Source organism: Daucus carota, chromosome 2 (genome assembly GCF_001625215.2).
Source record: "Daucus carota subsp. sativus chromosome 2, DH1 v3.0, whole genome shotgun sequence".
Lineage (NCBI taxonomy): Eukaryota > Viridiplantae > Streptophyta > Magnoliopsida > Apiales > Apiaceae > Daucus > Daucus carota.
In genome coordinates, this window is record NC_030382.2 from 48381923 (window position 1) to 48398293 (window position 16371).

General features: G+C 32.4%; 2 protein-coding genes across 2 annotated transcripts; one reads left to right on the forward strand and one right to left on the reverse strand.

Moving 5' to 3' along the window:
- The first annotated feature begins 2507 nt into the window (after positions 1–2507).
- On the forward strand, positions 2508–3032 carry LOC108208337 (uncharacterized). Its single transcript, XM_017378862.2, has one exon. It carries the CDS (start codon positions 2508–2510, stop codon positions 3030–3032), a length of 525 nt encoding a protein of 174 aa, XP_017234351.1.
- A 1234-nt stretch (positions 3033–4266) lies between these two features.
- LOC108206651 (sulfhydryl oxidase 2) lies at positions 4267–13736 on the reverse strand. Its single transcript, XM_017377023.2, has 11 exons — positions 13377–13736; positions 11934–11958; positions 11763–11855; positions 9232–9404; positions 8548–8617; positions 8383–8454; positions 8235–8308; positions 7993–8149; positions 6896–6936; positions 5268–5414; positions 4267–5196 (listed from the first exon to the last, which is right to left on the reverse strand). The coding sequence occupies exons 1-11, from the start codon at positions 13631–13633 to the stop codon at positions 4716–4718; spliced, it is 1590 nt and encodes a 529-aa protein (XP_017232512.1). The 5' UTR covers positions 13634–13736; the 3' UTR covers positions 4267–4715.
- Positions 13737–16371: the final 2635 nt, after the last annotated feature.

Sequence of the window (16371 nt, forward strand, 5' to 3'; positions counted from 1 at the left end):
GGTTAGATCCATATTTTGTGAGAAATGTGAGACCAAAAACCAAACCAAATCCATTTTTATAAATGTGATTTCATATTGATCCAAATTTATAATTTTGGTTTGGTTTGGATTGGTTTAATGGTTTTAGAACCATATTGCCACCTCTAGTGGCAGGGATGGCAATTTCATGGGTCCACTTATGGCCCAGAAAAACCAACATCAAATTAAAATCGATAAAAATCAATCCGAAAGGTGAAATCGAACCGATGTTGCAGATTGGATGTGGTTATTGGTTAAAGCAAATGAATCGAATTATTATTTAAATATTTAAATTTTATATTTATATATATAATTTATATGAATTTTAAAATAATTTGGAAAATATTCAAAAATCACAAGTAGATGAAAGGGCTAGGGTATGAGACTAAATTCAAAAATTAATATCCAAGTTTAAAGAAAATCCTTGGCTAAATAATAGCAACAATAAACAGGTACAAGTACTTAAAATCAGGTCATGTACTTTTCTAATCTTAAATATATTATTTTTAGTCAATAAAATGATAGTTTTTTATCATCATGTTTACTGCTCTAAGGAATTGTGGAAGCTTGTAGTGATAATCTTAAACACTTTGAGGAAGTGTTAATAGTGTTTGCTAGTCGATCTGCGAATAGCGTAGCTCATGAGTTAGCTCGGGCTGCACATTCTATGTCAGGTCCCATGGAGTGGTTTAATACTGCTCCGGATTTTATCTCATGTAATATTGATTTAGAGTCTCTTTAATATAAGCAAGTACCTTTTACTCAAAAAAAAAAAGGAGATTGACAAATATATGTATAGGTTTGGAACAACATACCGCGATCATAGTTGATTCATAAAGAGATCGACAAATATATCCCTTTTGATTATATATTCGCTCAAAATTCATCCCTCTGCTTGTATATTTATATTTTTGTCATGATGTTTCTGATCTATATCAAGGATTGTAGTTTTACAAAAAGTAAGTAATTTTTTTGTAGTTTTCTCCTTCTTGTCATCGAAGCGTCTACTTATTTGTATTTTTTTACTAAGCATGCTAGTGTGCGTTGATTATTATGTCTATACTACATGTATCAACTAGTCTCCTTTGTATATTATTTTAAATTCATAAATTTGTCAGTTCTATAAGCAATTATAAGCAAACTTTTTTTTTCTTTGTTAATCAAATATTAAAATTATCGCATTCCAGTAGCCTAAAACTGCGCATCTCATTCTTAATTGTAAATTGGAATGTGTGATAATATATTTCTTAATATTTTTACTTGATATAATATAATTAAATTTAAAATATTATAACTCTTCGTAAAATCTCAACTGAAATAAATATAAGAAATGTAATTATTTACTATTTTTATCAATTTTTTATTTGAAATTTTGACTTTTGACACAAATTTTAAATATTTTAACAGTTAGACAAAAACATTATTTTTAATTCTTATTATTTGAATAAAAATATTGAATCAAAATTTAAGTTACAAATAAGTCAAATCTAAATGATAATTATTACAATACATATGCCAAACATGTCAAAATAAGAAAAATAAGATAATTACTTTATGTTCGATGTATTGGATTATAACTACGATGAACAACATATCGAATGAAGAACATGAACAACATTTCAAACATGAACTCGATGACTAAATGAAAGAAAGAAGAAGGAACATTCATATCTTGATTATTGAGATATACATCATGTATGATTAACCAAACGGATTTCGTATTAATTTTATGACATAAGGAAATTTACGTTTGACACGAGATGCAACAGCTTAACAGTAACTGGAACTTATTTATGGTTAGATACGCAACAGAGGTATTTTTTATCACATACTGTACATGGTGCCATGAGGAATGTTATTATATGCTTGCAGTGATAATAGTATAATAGCTAGAAATAATCGTACGCATACTTCTAATATGTTCCTCCAGGTCCTCGAGGACCTCGACTATGAAATAGAATGGATATTCATCGGTAAAATATATAAGTTTAAATTGCGAGAATAAATAAAAATAATTAAATTCCTAAACAAGCTCTAATCCAGAAAATTAAAACATTAATATCTTAAAAAAGAAAGAAATATATAATCCATTCGTATAAAGTATTAACTCAAATCCCATATCTTCTTCCTCTTCCGGAGATATAAAACGCATTAATGTTCTCAGCTCTGTATGTGTATCAGCACGCGGATACAGGTTATTATCGTGTGTAAGAACAAAATAAAATAGTTTTCCCTACCGTCTACAGAGTGTATGAAGAGTGTTGCCACTATTTTATCATAACCTGCCTTGCCTACTCAACTTCCTTTCCTTTCCCCCTGCCTTTCTCTCTAACTTGTTTCTCATCTTGTCTTAAACTTATCTGTCACTTAACCACTCATGCACTAAAAAATAAAAATAGAAATATGTCATAAATTCTATCCCACCTCTATAAAAAACAAAAGCACTAGTTCATTTCCATCATCCAGGAATACAACTAGTCTTAAACCTCATGGGAAACTATGCCTCTTTATGCACTTCACTTGTCTCCCCTACAGCCAAAGCTTCCAAGGTCATCTTCCCCGGCGGGGAAGTGCGCCAATTCCGCCGTCCAGTGAAGGTGGCTGAGCTCATGCTCGACTCCCCCAACTCGTTTCTAGTCAACACGAAGTCACTGAATACTGGAAAGAGATTTACGCCTCTCTCAGCTGATGATGATCTGGAGTTTGGTCATGTCTATATTATGTTTCCTATGAGGAGGCTCAAGTCCGTGGTCACCCGGGATGATATGGCCAGGCTCTTCATGGTCGCAAACCCCACGCCAAGTAAATTTGCCGGGGCTGGCCATAACAAGGTCAGGGCTGTGCCAGAATCTCCACCTGTGGCGTCGCCAGAAAGCGACACTCAAGATTCTAGATTTAGCTTTGAAGGAATTGAGGGGTTCTATCCAGGGGAGTTGAAGTATAAATTATCGGTGTCGAGGTCTAGAAAACCCTTGTTGGATACTATTACAGAAGAGCCAGCGCGTTCATGGTAACAAACTTTCAGTTGTTTCCCCGGGTGTAATTCTACTTCATCCCCGCATTCTGTAAAGAGAATTAAAACAGCAAAGTTAAATTACAGACCTAGAATACATGAACATTTGATTTACTTTGATAATTTCTACAATTTTTAAATTTCAAAACACTCAATATCCTTGAATTTGAAATCAGAAAAAGAAAAACACAAATCTCAATTGAATACGTTTTTGTCCTGTGAAATGCTGGAATATACACAATAAAAACTTGAGAGTCGCACCTGATTCTTCTCTTTTCCCCTGTATCACTTAGCTGGAGAATTCTTCACTAGTTTTCGAAAAAATTCATGGAGGTAATAGAAGTGGGCTTGTTCAACATTTACACCGCAGCTGCAGACTGTCAAGTTCACTCATCAGTGATAGCCTTGTCCATCAAATGTTGTTATCTGAAATTGGAAGACACTGTGTCATAGTAACTGTACTACGGTGCTTCTCATCAGGACAAAAGCTTGGAATTATTATGGAAGAATCTTGGTCTGCAGCAGTTTCTATATTAAATCTAGCATCAGAGAAACACTGATATTTTAAGTTTGTTCTGTTTATGTTTCTCCTGTGGTAGTCATGCAGTTCATGAGTCACGGCATACTCTTCCTGTCGGTCTGTCACTGATGGTGGATCAGATCATTACTATTTTCCATATTTTTCATGTTCCGGTTATCCGGTTCATGGTTCTACTGACATCAAGGAGTACCCTTTTCGTACATCAGATGATTCTTTTTATCTATTATTCGCGCTGACAGTACCTTGACAATTTTTCTTATCCCAAATTAGATGAGCTTCTCTTCTCTCAATATACAATTATCAACAAGCTTCCAAAATTACCCTCTCTTGTTTGTCGTTTCCAATGTATAATGATACTATAAAAGTCAATACAATAAATACGGGTAAATATGTGAAATTAGCAAAAAGGTTATTTAAATTGGGATGAAGGGAGTACTTGCTTCTGTTCTAATAAGTACCATTAGATTCTGTTTTTTGTCAAGAAAACTCCATATCAAGTGGCAAGTAAAACCTAAAACATTAAAATCTGGAAGCTTCTATGATTAATAAAATGTAAAAAACATTAAATGATGGACAATAGTAACAAGGACCAATACATGACCAGCATCATACTACCCACAGACATCTGAGTTGCAACAAGTATTTAGCATAAGAATAAAACTGAAAATTACACTCTGGTTTTCTACTCAACAAATACATGTAAAAATGAGAAAAAAATCTATTCAAAACTTGACAAGGTATAAAACTGTACACTCCATCTTGTCTAATAATGTAAAAGCTGTAGATAGTATAGAAGAGACCTCACTACTAGTGACACATGATAAAAGGTTTGCAATAAGGTTGAGAAGGGAACCTGATCTACACCTACTTTTCCACTAATTCTAATTCATTGAAATATATAAGGTATTTCTATATAACAGTCTAGACTCCAGCTTCTGCTTCTTCTGAAATATACGCAGAACAAAACATATACGAATGCTTCGTACCACCTTCTAGCAAAAATCCAACCCCTTTTCTAGATATTTCCACAACAATTACTCCCATGACTTTTTTTATCCCATTCATTTTCCTCTCGAAAAAATAGTTTGAGAAACGTCTTCTTGTAGTACTCCAGAATTAATGGATTACAAACTCTCCAAACAATCATATGTTTTTTAGAGAGTGTAGATGGTGTAAGTACTTCCAATTCTTCTGCTTTAGACGCCAGTAGCAAGCGAGTGCTCCAAATGCACAAGCTGCTACAACAATTGCAAGTGCAGCCCCCCAAGGAACACGTGCATGAGTTGAAGTTCCTGATTCTTTGACAACTGCCTTGTTTCTTCCAGCATCACCAGGAAGTTTCTCATCCTTGTACTCTGTCAGGAGTCTCTTCCCGTAATAGTTAGCCAAGAAGTTGAAAACCTCATCATGGTTCCATCTAATTTGACTGTACGCACCACTCTTGTGGCTCTGAACAAAATAGCAAGAAGGGCAAAGTTCTTTCGGAGGCCAAAACATTTTTGGGAATTTAGGATCACCGGTTCCTAGAGAGGCTTCATCTCTCATCAGTCTCTCATTAACTTTGTTATGTGCAGTCCACAACCAGAGGGCATAATCACGGGTTCTGTTGAAAGGACTAGAAACACTGCAATGGTATATAACAGTCAGCCCATTGAACTTTAAAGTTTACTAAAAATCTTGAACTTGCAATATTACCTTGAACACATGTCATAGAAATGTTCTCTACACTCCTCACAGATGAAGAAATTGTGAATAAACTCACAAGTAGCTGTAAATGCCATCTGACTCTCTCGATTCTCAATTCTAACAGAAAGTGAATGTAGCAAAACCCACAACCCACAACTGCAGAAAAAAGAAATAGCCATTAAGAAATGACTAAGGATGTAATTGTAAGAACTTTAGACAATTGACTAGCAATTGTGGTTGGAGGGTATTCAAAATACACCAAAACTCACATTGCTGTCATTGGTCATAACTTGTAATCAAGTTACAGAATATTCAAAATACACCAAAACTCACATTGCTGTCATTGGTCATAACTTGTAAATTGTAATCAAGTTACAGAATATTCAAAATACACCAAAACTCACATTGCTGTCATTTTAATTTGAGTAATATCGTTAAAAATTATATTGTAATGGTCAAAATTTGCATGGTATATCAATTCATGAACTACCACTGCAGTATATATCCACATAATCTACCTCCCAAAAACTAACAATGTAGCCCATTTTTAGATGTCATATTCCATGTTCATGTCTAGGATATAACTACTAGCACTTGCCATCTTGGATGGCTACCAGAGAGGTCTTTGGCTTAACTAGTACCCCCGCCTGGTCCTGAGGGTGGTTTAGAGGGGCAGTGGCCAAGGGCCCAAAATCTAAAGGGGGACCAATTTTTGTATATTTTACAATTTTTTTTGCTAAGCATCTTAATAGTGAAAAAATATTTAAGTAAAAAACTCTTTATCATTGATGCATTTCATCCTTTACAAATCACAATACCAATATCATTCAGTTTCTCATTCTCACCAAAATGGCAAGATTAAGGACATTTTTCAAATTTTCATAACAATTATCTGCATCCTTGCTGCACTCATATGTTTTTTCAGTATTTCTAAAATAAGTTGTTAACATCAAACCTTCTTAAAACTTTAACTTTGTCAAAACTTTGATCCTGAGAGTTTTTTTTCCTATGATGTCTGCTCAACTCTCTGCTCTGCCCTTCTACACGATACTTATAATAGCTAGGTATTTCATGTTGTCAGTCTACAGATGGTAGCTAAAATAACGTATGATTTTTGACAATGATGTCATAATTTGTTTGTTCATATTTTCGGACTCTGACTCTGTAATCTATGCTATTTCATATTTGTGTGCTATCTTGTACTCCCTCTATCCCAAATTAGTAGTTACATTCTTCTTATCTAAAAAAAAACTGAAATATAATTCATGGGACTATCTTTTCTGTACACCCTAAAAATACGTGTATGAAGTGAAAGTGACTACTAAATTCATACAGATAAATACACGAGAAAATTTGACCTCTGTAAATTTTTTGTTAAAAATGCCCCAATTAATACTTGCCTAGGGCCCCAAAAATATAAGGACATTGAATTCTTAACAGTTGTATAGGAAACGGAGTTTAAGAAAAGGCAAGAGAGCGGAAGAAAAATAGAAAAGATAAAGATAAGCTTATATTTGAATAATCTATTTGAATAGAAAAGATAAAGATAAAGATAAAGATCATCATCTATTTAAATAATCTAATCAAAATCAATGAAGAACCAATATGAATCATAAAGATAAGCTTATATTGTTTACCTAAAGCCTCTGGTATCGTTCTTGCTACCGCGACAAAAACTCTGCAATGTAAATTTACAGTAATTTTCATTACTACAAAGAAAATCATATTTGCATTGTATGTATGAGTAGTTTCTAGCAGATATAAAGTTGCAAATTAATAGCAAAGATTTAAAGTACAGTTTACTGTAATAACCTTTGGAGTTTTACTAGTTCGGTGATGGCCGAATGGGAAGGTATGTAACTAGTGAAGTAAATAGGATATTCTCTATGGTACCACCGTACAATCGGCTTTTGCCAAAGGTACCCTGAGATTTTTTTGCTTACATCTATGGTAACCCCTTACATTTGGTTTTTCACATATAATACCCTTAATTTAAGTGGAATGTAACAAATTTTATTTCAGATTGTAATCCAAATTGTATATTTGAAATCTTTGTAAAAAAGTACATGAAAGAGACTCTTAAATCATGTAAACCGGAATCAAAATGAGTGAGATATAAATGATCAGAGTTCGGTTATGGAGTTTGAATATATCTCACTCATTTTAACTCTGTTTACATGATTCAAAGGTCTATTTCATATATTTTTTTGTAAAGAATTCAAATATACGATTTGTTTACGGTCTTAAATCAATTATATGACGTTTTACATAATATGAGGGTATTATATGTGAAAACCAAATGTACAAGGTTACCACATATAGAAGTCAAAACTGTGATGGTACTATTGATAAAAGCCAATTGTATAGTGGTACCATAGAGAATATTCCGGAGTAAATTGACAATGGCTGCATACTTTGTATACTGCAAAGCCTTTCATGCTAAACGAGTTGGGGTCACTCAAATTTGCATACTTTTTCCCCAATGAAGGTAGTAATGTTGATTAGTTTCAATAGAATTGTGATATTAGTACAGCAATTAACCAAAAAAATTATTAGTATTATTAATCGCTTGGCTGCAATAAATAAAGTAAAACTTGCAATGAAAATTAGATATCACACAATCAAACAACTAATTCCAGGAAAATATCCACAGAATATTTACTGGGAAACTTGTCAATTATTGAGATGTCACACAAAGAATACCTATACTTTACTAAACTTGACTTAGACTCACCCAATAACCACGAGGAATTTCGCTACCGCAAATCTGAGAATTACCAATGGTGCTCTTTCCACTACTAGTCATACACTCTTCTTCCTTGCCTGACAAGATATCTAATGGGCACAAATCGTCAAAGTTCACAAGTATATCAGCACTTCCTTTTCGGCACCTGATACAAAAAGCCGGAGCCAAAAAATAAAAGATATTGCAAAATGTTGTGACTTGGTTATGGACACAACACGGGTTGTACTGACCTCCTAGAGGGATGATGAGCAGCAATAAGTTGAAGAAATTCTATAAAAAATGCCCGTGTCTTAAATTTTATCATCTGGATAAGTGCACAAGTATAGTAAGTTACTGAAAATGAAACATTAAAATGAAGAAAACAGCAATAGTACATACCTTGTGTTCAAAGATCAAGTCAAAGGCCATATATGTTGCTTCCTCAGTATCATTATATAGAGCACGTGCAATCTTTTCCACGACAGGTGATTGAAAAGTCAATATCCTCATCCATGTAAAAAGCAATGCAATGTGTCAAATTGATATAGTCTAATACTTACGGACCTGTTTCCGATCTGAGATATCTGCTCTAACATCCTCATCTACGTCTCTCAGGTCGTCCACGCTGTATGAGCTGTCATTAGAGACAAAAGATAAAACACTTGAGAGCAATTAAAGAAACTATATTACATAACCTGCTTACTTGCATCTCTTTAGCATTATATTATACCTATTTTAATGCTACTAAGAAGACATAACCTGCCAGAATAATGACATAACTCAAGATAAAGATCTAAGAAACCTTGTTAGTGTCATTCCACCCTTGCACATTCAACATAATGTTTTGGCAGTGCAACCTCTGGCAGTAAAAGTTTGTTACTCTTCTAACAGAGACACTATAAGGGTCTTATGTTTACATGTTCCCTCTAGATAGTAAACTTCGTATCTTGTCCACCATAAACCCCCACCCCCGAATCTCACTTAAAGGTACTTAACGCTCTAAGATCGGGGCATATATTACGCAAGTTCAACTATGCATTTATCTTATAAGTAGCTTAACAGCAACAACTTGCATTTCATATGCCTACGACAATGATAAGATTTTTTATTTTTTTTTGCTTTCAGGACTAGTAGTATTATATAACTTTTGAAAGTTCACTTTCCTGTATAATCAACGATATTACATTCATCCTACTTCCGTGATGTAAAATATGCAAAAGTATGCTAAAAATATGAGTGATTTCTTACCTGCCTATTCGCTTATTAATCCATATCAGTACTCGGTCTGCTGTCTTTCTATCATCAATAAAGAGTATTGTAGTATTCCCCTTCTTACTGAAGGAAGCAAAATGAGAAGGAGGTCCCCAAAAAAGCATGGGGAACCGATCAACAGAGAATTTATCGCAAAGATTGGTGTTTATCTGTGCTGCCAAACATGTAGAAAAGGGAGGACTGATCACTAATATAGAAGATAATATTGAGAATTAATAAAACTCAAAAATCTACATTGAAAAGATGATACATACTTAAAGCGAGGAAACAAAAAAATTCATCAACGAGAACCTAGTGGGCATGTTTAAGCGTGGTATAAAAGGGAAGATTTCACCCCCCATCCTAGCTATTTTTATGGGTTAGAATAATAGAATGAGAGCGGAAATATACTTGATATACATGATGAAAAAGCTCAATAAATCAAATCTATCAGTTGCAATAAAGAAAATATTACTGAAGCTAAACCAGCATTCTTAGTTTTTTTACCCAGCATCAATCTTGTTGACTTTTTTAACTATACTACTAGTTGTTTCTAAAAAGATTCCTATATCAACGAACATACAATTTACACAGGCCAACTCGATTTACGTTCTTGCCCGAGCAAGAAATTACGCGTAGTTATGTATCACCTGTATTGCCTCAATATATAATACAAAATGGTGCCTTTGGCAGATATTTCACTTTTTAATACATGTGGCTAGTTGTCATAATAGGCTTAATTATCACAGGAAACTGAAAAGACAACTGAACAGGGAGCAATAAAGTTTATTACACCTGCAAGAAGAAAATAAGATCTACGAAAATTTAAACTAAAGCTGTAACACAAAACATGATAGCAGGCAATTTACCCTGCTGGCCTGCTCTCTAAGCAAAAGAAGCACTTACCTGATAATGGTTTCATAATAAAAGGCTTCTGATTCAATTCCCAAGAAGAAAGAAGTGAACAGGAGGAAAGTCAGGCTGTCGCGAGAATTTTGAGTGGCTAAGTAAGGATTGCCGTTAGGCTTAAGCCTAGAGGACTCGTAGCTGCACTTAGAGCAAGGAACCAAGAGTGTGCAAGGGATAGAATGTTTTATTCAATTAAGAAGACAGAAGCACCCAGGAAGCCTGGGCGCCCACTCAGAGACAGCAAGGAAGTTAGCATAGGCATCTCACCAAAAGCACGAAACTGGCGCCTCATTATAGAGCGTTGGAGAATAGGATTTATCTTGTTCTCTAGAGGTTAGGTGAAGTTCTTCAAGGGAAGGGTAAGCTCTCTGCTCTATTTACTTGCAATGCTATTCAGCTTCGCGTCCCCTGAAAGTCAGCAACCTTCGTCACCGTCAGTGTTTGGTATTCTCTTGATAGCTTCCATAGTTTATTTTAGGCCTTTGGTGTAATCCTTTTCGTGCAGCTGTAGGACAGACAGCCACCTATAGGGGGCAGGGTGGGGTGGGAGGTCCTGCTCAACCTCAGATTGTGGCCAATCTTTCTAACCGCACGCAGGGCACGCTTAGAGGCTAGAGTGTATTAAACTCATCACTACCTCGTAAGGGCTTTGAGGTTGATTAATTAGTACAATGCTTCAATTGATTTTCAGCATCAAATGATATAAAGGGAATCAACTACATGGAAATAGAGTTGTTCTTGAAGTATAACAGATATTCCCTAACAATTTGAATACACTTTTAACTTTTAAGGTATCTAATTCGCATGTCCTTATTGGTTCTCTAAAGATTACACTTAACATGACACACTTATATATTAAGTCATTTATATTTCAAGGAATTGGAAGACCAACTACTTCAGTGTATAATTCACAATAGAGTTGAAAAGGAGTGTATACACTCACAACCACAACAGACACTTCAGTTTGGACTTACAGCAGTAGATTGAGCGCCGTATATCTTTAATTCTATCTTAAAGAAAATCAAAATATTGTTAGGTCCCCCTGAAAGAGCAAATCAACTCAAACAAACCTCTTTGACTCCACTGATGCATCACTATCTCAGCAGTTCAAATTGGTCATAATCACTGAGATGATGAATTGTATACAGGTTTGTTGTTCCTCCTAGCATTATAGCTTAGTGGATACCCTTTAAACCTTAATGAGATTAAGGGTTCAAGCCTCTTAATGCATGGGTGTGTGAGAATTCTAAATTGCACATTTTGAAGGCGTGGTAAATTATGATCATATATGCATTTCAAAGATAATTATAGAATATAATCATATCTGTGTTCTCCAGTGGGCAGTACTTTGGCACACATTTTAAATCAATAAGCTCAAGAAAAGACATAACTAAATATATCTTCATGTTCACTACATCTATTATTTCAAACTTGTAACATCAAGATATAAAAATACAAATCTGAATCAGAAACGTTATATGTGCCTACTGTTACCAATCAACTCCCACTGATTAAATATCATTAGGACCGCCAGTTTTCAGCAAGAACCAATAGCAATAAAAAAAATGGTACATTGCCATTCTTACAAAGAGATAATGAACAAAGAATTATAGCAATACCTTTTCTGCACAGTCAACCCTGGTCACCAGTATCATCCCTGGATGAACTGCATTCGCTCCGTTGAAAAGCTTGGCAACTTTTTCATAGTGGGGCTGTAAGAATTGAACAACATTAAAAGATATAAAACAGAACCACAAATGTATCAGCATGAAAGATGCACATATACATACTTTATAGTTTCTGCAAGCTGGACACCTGCAAGACCAAAAATAACATGTCAAAAATCAAAGGACTGAAACATATACTTGAAGATATAAACAGAGTATTTGGAGTTTACCAGCCAAAAGATCTACTACAGTACAACTATATTAAATTTGTTAACTACATTGCAAAATCGCCTCTAATTCTTTAGGACCATTTTTTAGTGAAACCTCTGTCTCAGCCAATGCTGATCAGTTTTAAGATAACATGTCTTGCAATTGTTGTTCAGCATATCCACTAACCTCACAACTCTTGTCGAATCACATCGTAAAATGTCATTCATATTTTGTTTGGTTGGAGTGAATAAAACTGGGTGAATGGAATGAATTATACTATTTTATGGATAAACATTCATGTCCTTTTGTTCCTTCATTCTATTCCTAGCTAATTGAACTAAAGCTCATACAGCTCAAGGACCCACTAATTTGAGAAGAAATGGTCCATTATCCACCCACTCATTTTCTTCACACATCTCATCATAGAAAATTTGCACTACCTCCTTTTTTAAGAATATTTACTTTTATTTCCGTCTTTATTACCAATTCTCCCATTTCATCTTCCCAACCAAACAAAGCATAATAATTCCAAGATAGTGTAAATATGGGCACATATCTAATCTGCATCACCCGAATTTGTGAGCAAGTCCAACAGTGTCCTAGAGCTTCTTTATAAGTATTATTGAAAAAGAAAGAAAAGAATCTTAGTGATTTGGGACAATGTTTTGTAAATCAACTCAAACAACAATCCTTGTACTTGTTTCTTATCATTGAAATAATAATAAATTTGAATTCTATCGACGTTTTGGAAAGAGTAAAGAAGTGTTGAAAAGGTGAAAGATGATTATTATATTGATATACATGAAATAATCAAATAAAGGATGACTAGTGATTCCTCAATCAAAAAATACGGAATGGTTAGAGTCTCTAGTGTTTTAGGAATCATTAGAAGACACTCTTGAAGAACTATCTTTTGTTGTATTCCCTATATTACAACTTATATGGAGGACATGTGCTTTTAAGCATCACAACAACATGTAGATAGTATCTAATAAAACAAGCCAGTCCAAGTGCCATCATCATAATTCAAACATTAAAAACTCCTCTACGGCTTCAATTTCCGGAACGATGACCTGTAGCTAAAATAGTCATATCGATCAGACTCAGACTCAAACTTTTGGTGAGCTACAAATTCCCAAACAACGCGAAGAAAGCATCTTCCATGTATACAATCCAAAATCATTTTAAATTACTTTAAACTAAATGACAAAGATTAACAATTACTTTAAAATGCATGCAGAAAATAGAACAGCTAAAAAGATCTCCATCATTAATAGTACATCAACATACTAAACCTAAAAAGCAAAACAAACATTAACGAGTATATAAGGCCTATTACTATATAAAAAAAATTACCAATGAGCAAAGAATTCAACAATGGCGAAAGGGGCCTTTGTTTTCCCAAGAACATCATTGAAATCGGTGATGTTTAGATCAACAGCATAATCATGATCCCCTGTTTTTGCACTCGTAATATTTGTTTTTGCGTTTAAAGCTCGAAGAAGTGATCGAGATCTGAATGAAAGTGGAAAAGAAGATGATGAAGCTTGAAAGCTCAAAAGTAGCAGAAACAGAAACATCGTTAATGCATTCATCGAATGCGAATGATACATAACGATGTGTAGACACGAAGATGTAAGAATGCGTTCTTTCTGTTTCTTGAATTGTTTCTTGAATCAGTTGGTGTGATTTGGTTATCGACGTCTTGTGTAGCTTATTTTAATTTTTTCTAGATAATATTATTAAATTACGTTTTTACTATTAAAAGTAGTACGGACGGGTGTGTGTTACGTTTTGTGTATGAAAGGTCAATGGATTTGAGATTGACTTGTGAGAGCAAGTGACAATGCTATTAAATGATGGATTTAATGGATGCATCATGCTGATAATCTTTCTATTTTAAAACTAGTTGATAAGCACGGGTTTAAATAAAATTTAATAATTTGTTATTTATCGGAAGAAAAATGCCTTTTTTTTAATATCTTATCATATTTTTATTGTACATATTTAAATTATTATTTTTAAATGATATTTAAATTATTGTTATTTAATATAAGACTTTCTATATATTAAAATTTGATCCTACTTTAAATTTAATTCATAACGATGTGGATCCCCGTGAGTCCACAAAATAAGTGTATTGGAGTCCAAAAATATTTATAAATAATCTACTCATTTCAATTTTAATTTTTTTAGTCTACAATATTTGTAAACATCTGACAATTTACAGGTTATGCTCCACAATATAATCATTGCAATCAAAATATAAAACAATTATTTTATAAATCACTAAACACTATATATGTTCTAAAATATAACTCATAAGTAAAATTATGATCTTGATGATTGTTAATGTTGAAAAATATTAATGATTAATTGATAATTATATATTTAAAACTACTTAAAGATGGTAAATTATATATAAATTTGAATAATTAAAGATATTAATAATGATTAAACTAAAAGATTATGATTGGTACTTACTACAGTTTAAATGCAGACTTTACGTAATTTAACTCTAACAGTATGTTTTATTTTAGTAAAATTACTATGTCGTTTGATGATTTTTAAATTGTTAAAATAATATTCAAATATAACACATATATGTTCGTTTATAGAATCTTTAATCTTGAACAAAAATTCAAAATTTTAAGTCGCAATTATTTTATTCATTTAATAGGCAAACATTATATACAATTATAGTTGGAGTTTTTGTATATCTAACGGTTGTTGTAGTTGTTTGATAAACTAATATTGTAGTTTGACAAAATTGATTAACTTTTCAAAATTAATTTGATATCAAATATTTTGACGTATGTCTAGAGTTTTGGTTCTTTTATTATATGTTGCAATATGGACAATGACTTCAATTTTCCTTGAGTTTCTATTTGTCAAGTCGGTGTTACCACCACCTTATTCGTCTTTATTGCAATCTTCTGAAAACCACTGAATGATAATATTAATAATAATTATTAAAAATATATGACCAAATTTTTTGGTACTTTGGTATCAATATTGAATCTTGTTTATTTTAATTCTGCAATATGATAGAAATTTTATAGATTTGTTTCGAAAATTAAATTGTATGAGTTTTAAAAATTAAGACTAATATTTGACGTATGTCTAGAGTTTCTATTTGTCAAGTCGGTGTTACCACCGCCTTATTCGTCTTTATTGCAATCTTCTGAAAAACACTGAATGATAATAATAATTATTATTAAAAATATATGACCAAATTTTTTGGTACCTTGGTATCAATATTGAATCTTGTTTATTTAAATTCTGCAATATGATAGAAATTTTATAGATTTGTTTCGTAAATTAAATTGTATGAGTTTTAAAAATTAAGACGAATATTTGACGTATGTCTATAGTTTCGATTCTTTTATTATATGTTTTAATATGGACAATGACTTCATTTTCTTTGAGTTTTTATTTATCAAATCAGTGGTACCACCACCTCATTCGTCTTTATCGCAATCTTATGAAAAACACTGAATGATAATAATTATTATTTTTTAAAAAATATATGACCAAGTTTTTTGGTACTTTAGTATCAATATTGAATCTTGTTTATTTTAATTCTGAAATATGATAGAAATTTTATAAATTTATTTCGTAAATTAAATTGTATGATTTTACAAATTAAAACGAATAATTTCGTTGACGTTATTATTCTATTGATAGGATATTATATTAATATCAATATGAACTCCTTATTTATTTGAACTCTGAAGCATGCTAAAAGATTAATAGAGTTGTTCCGTATATTAAATTATTTGAGTTTTAAAAAATTAAAACAAATAATTTTGTTGGTAATATATTTTTATTAATGAGATAATTTGTTATATATAATACAAAATCCTGTCAAATATAGAAACTTTTTGATAATAGTAATAACTGTTAAATAAAAAATAATATGATGATTGCCAAACTTTGATACGAATTTTATAAAACTGTTTCATAAGTTAAATTGTTGGCGATTTAACTATGCGGATAGGATAAATATTATACTCTTAACATCATAGAAGTCTTTTATAGTAGTATTATAATCTTAACCAATATTGAAAGTTTTAATAATAAAATCCAAATCAATATAGAAGTTTTTTCATAAAATTCTAATCAATATAGAAATCTTCCTAATGAATATTGAGGCCTTTAATAATATTCAATATAGAAGTCTTTTGATAATAGTATAATAATGACTATAAAATCCTAATCAATATGAAAGTGACCAAATTTTGGTACTTTTGGTACCGATGTTCCACTGAAACGTGGTTTCGCTTATTAATAAAGGGTATTGATTAGACAATTCACCGATTAATCTCTGTTTCATGGATTTGCAAACTGA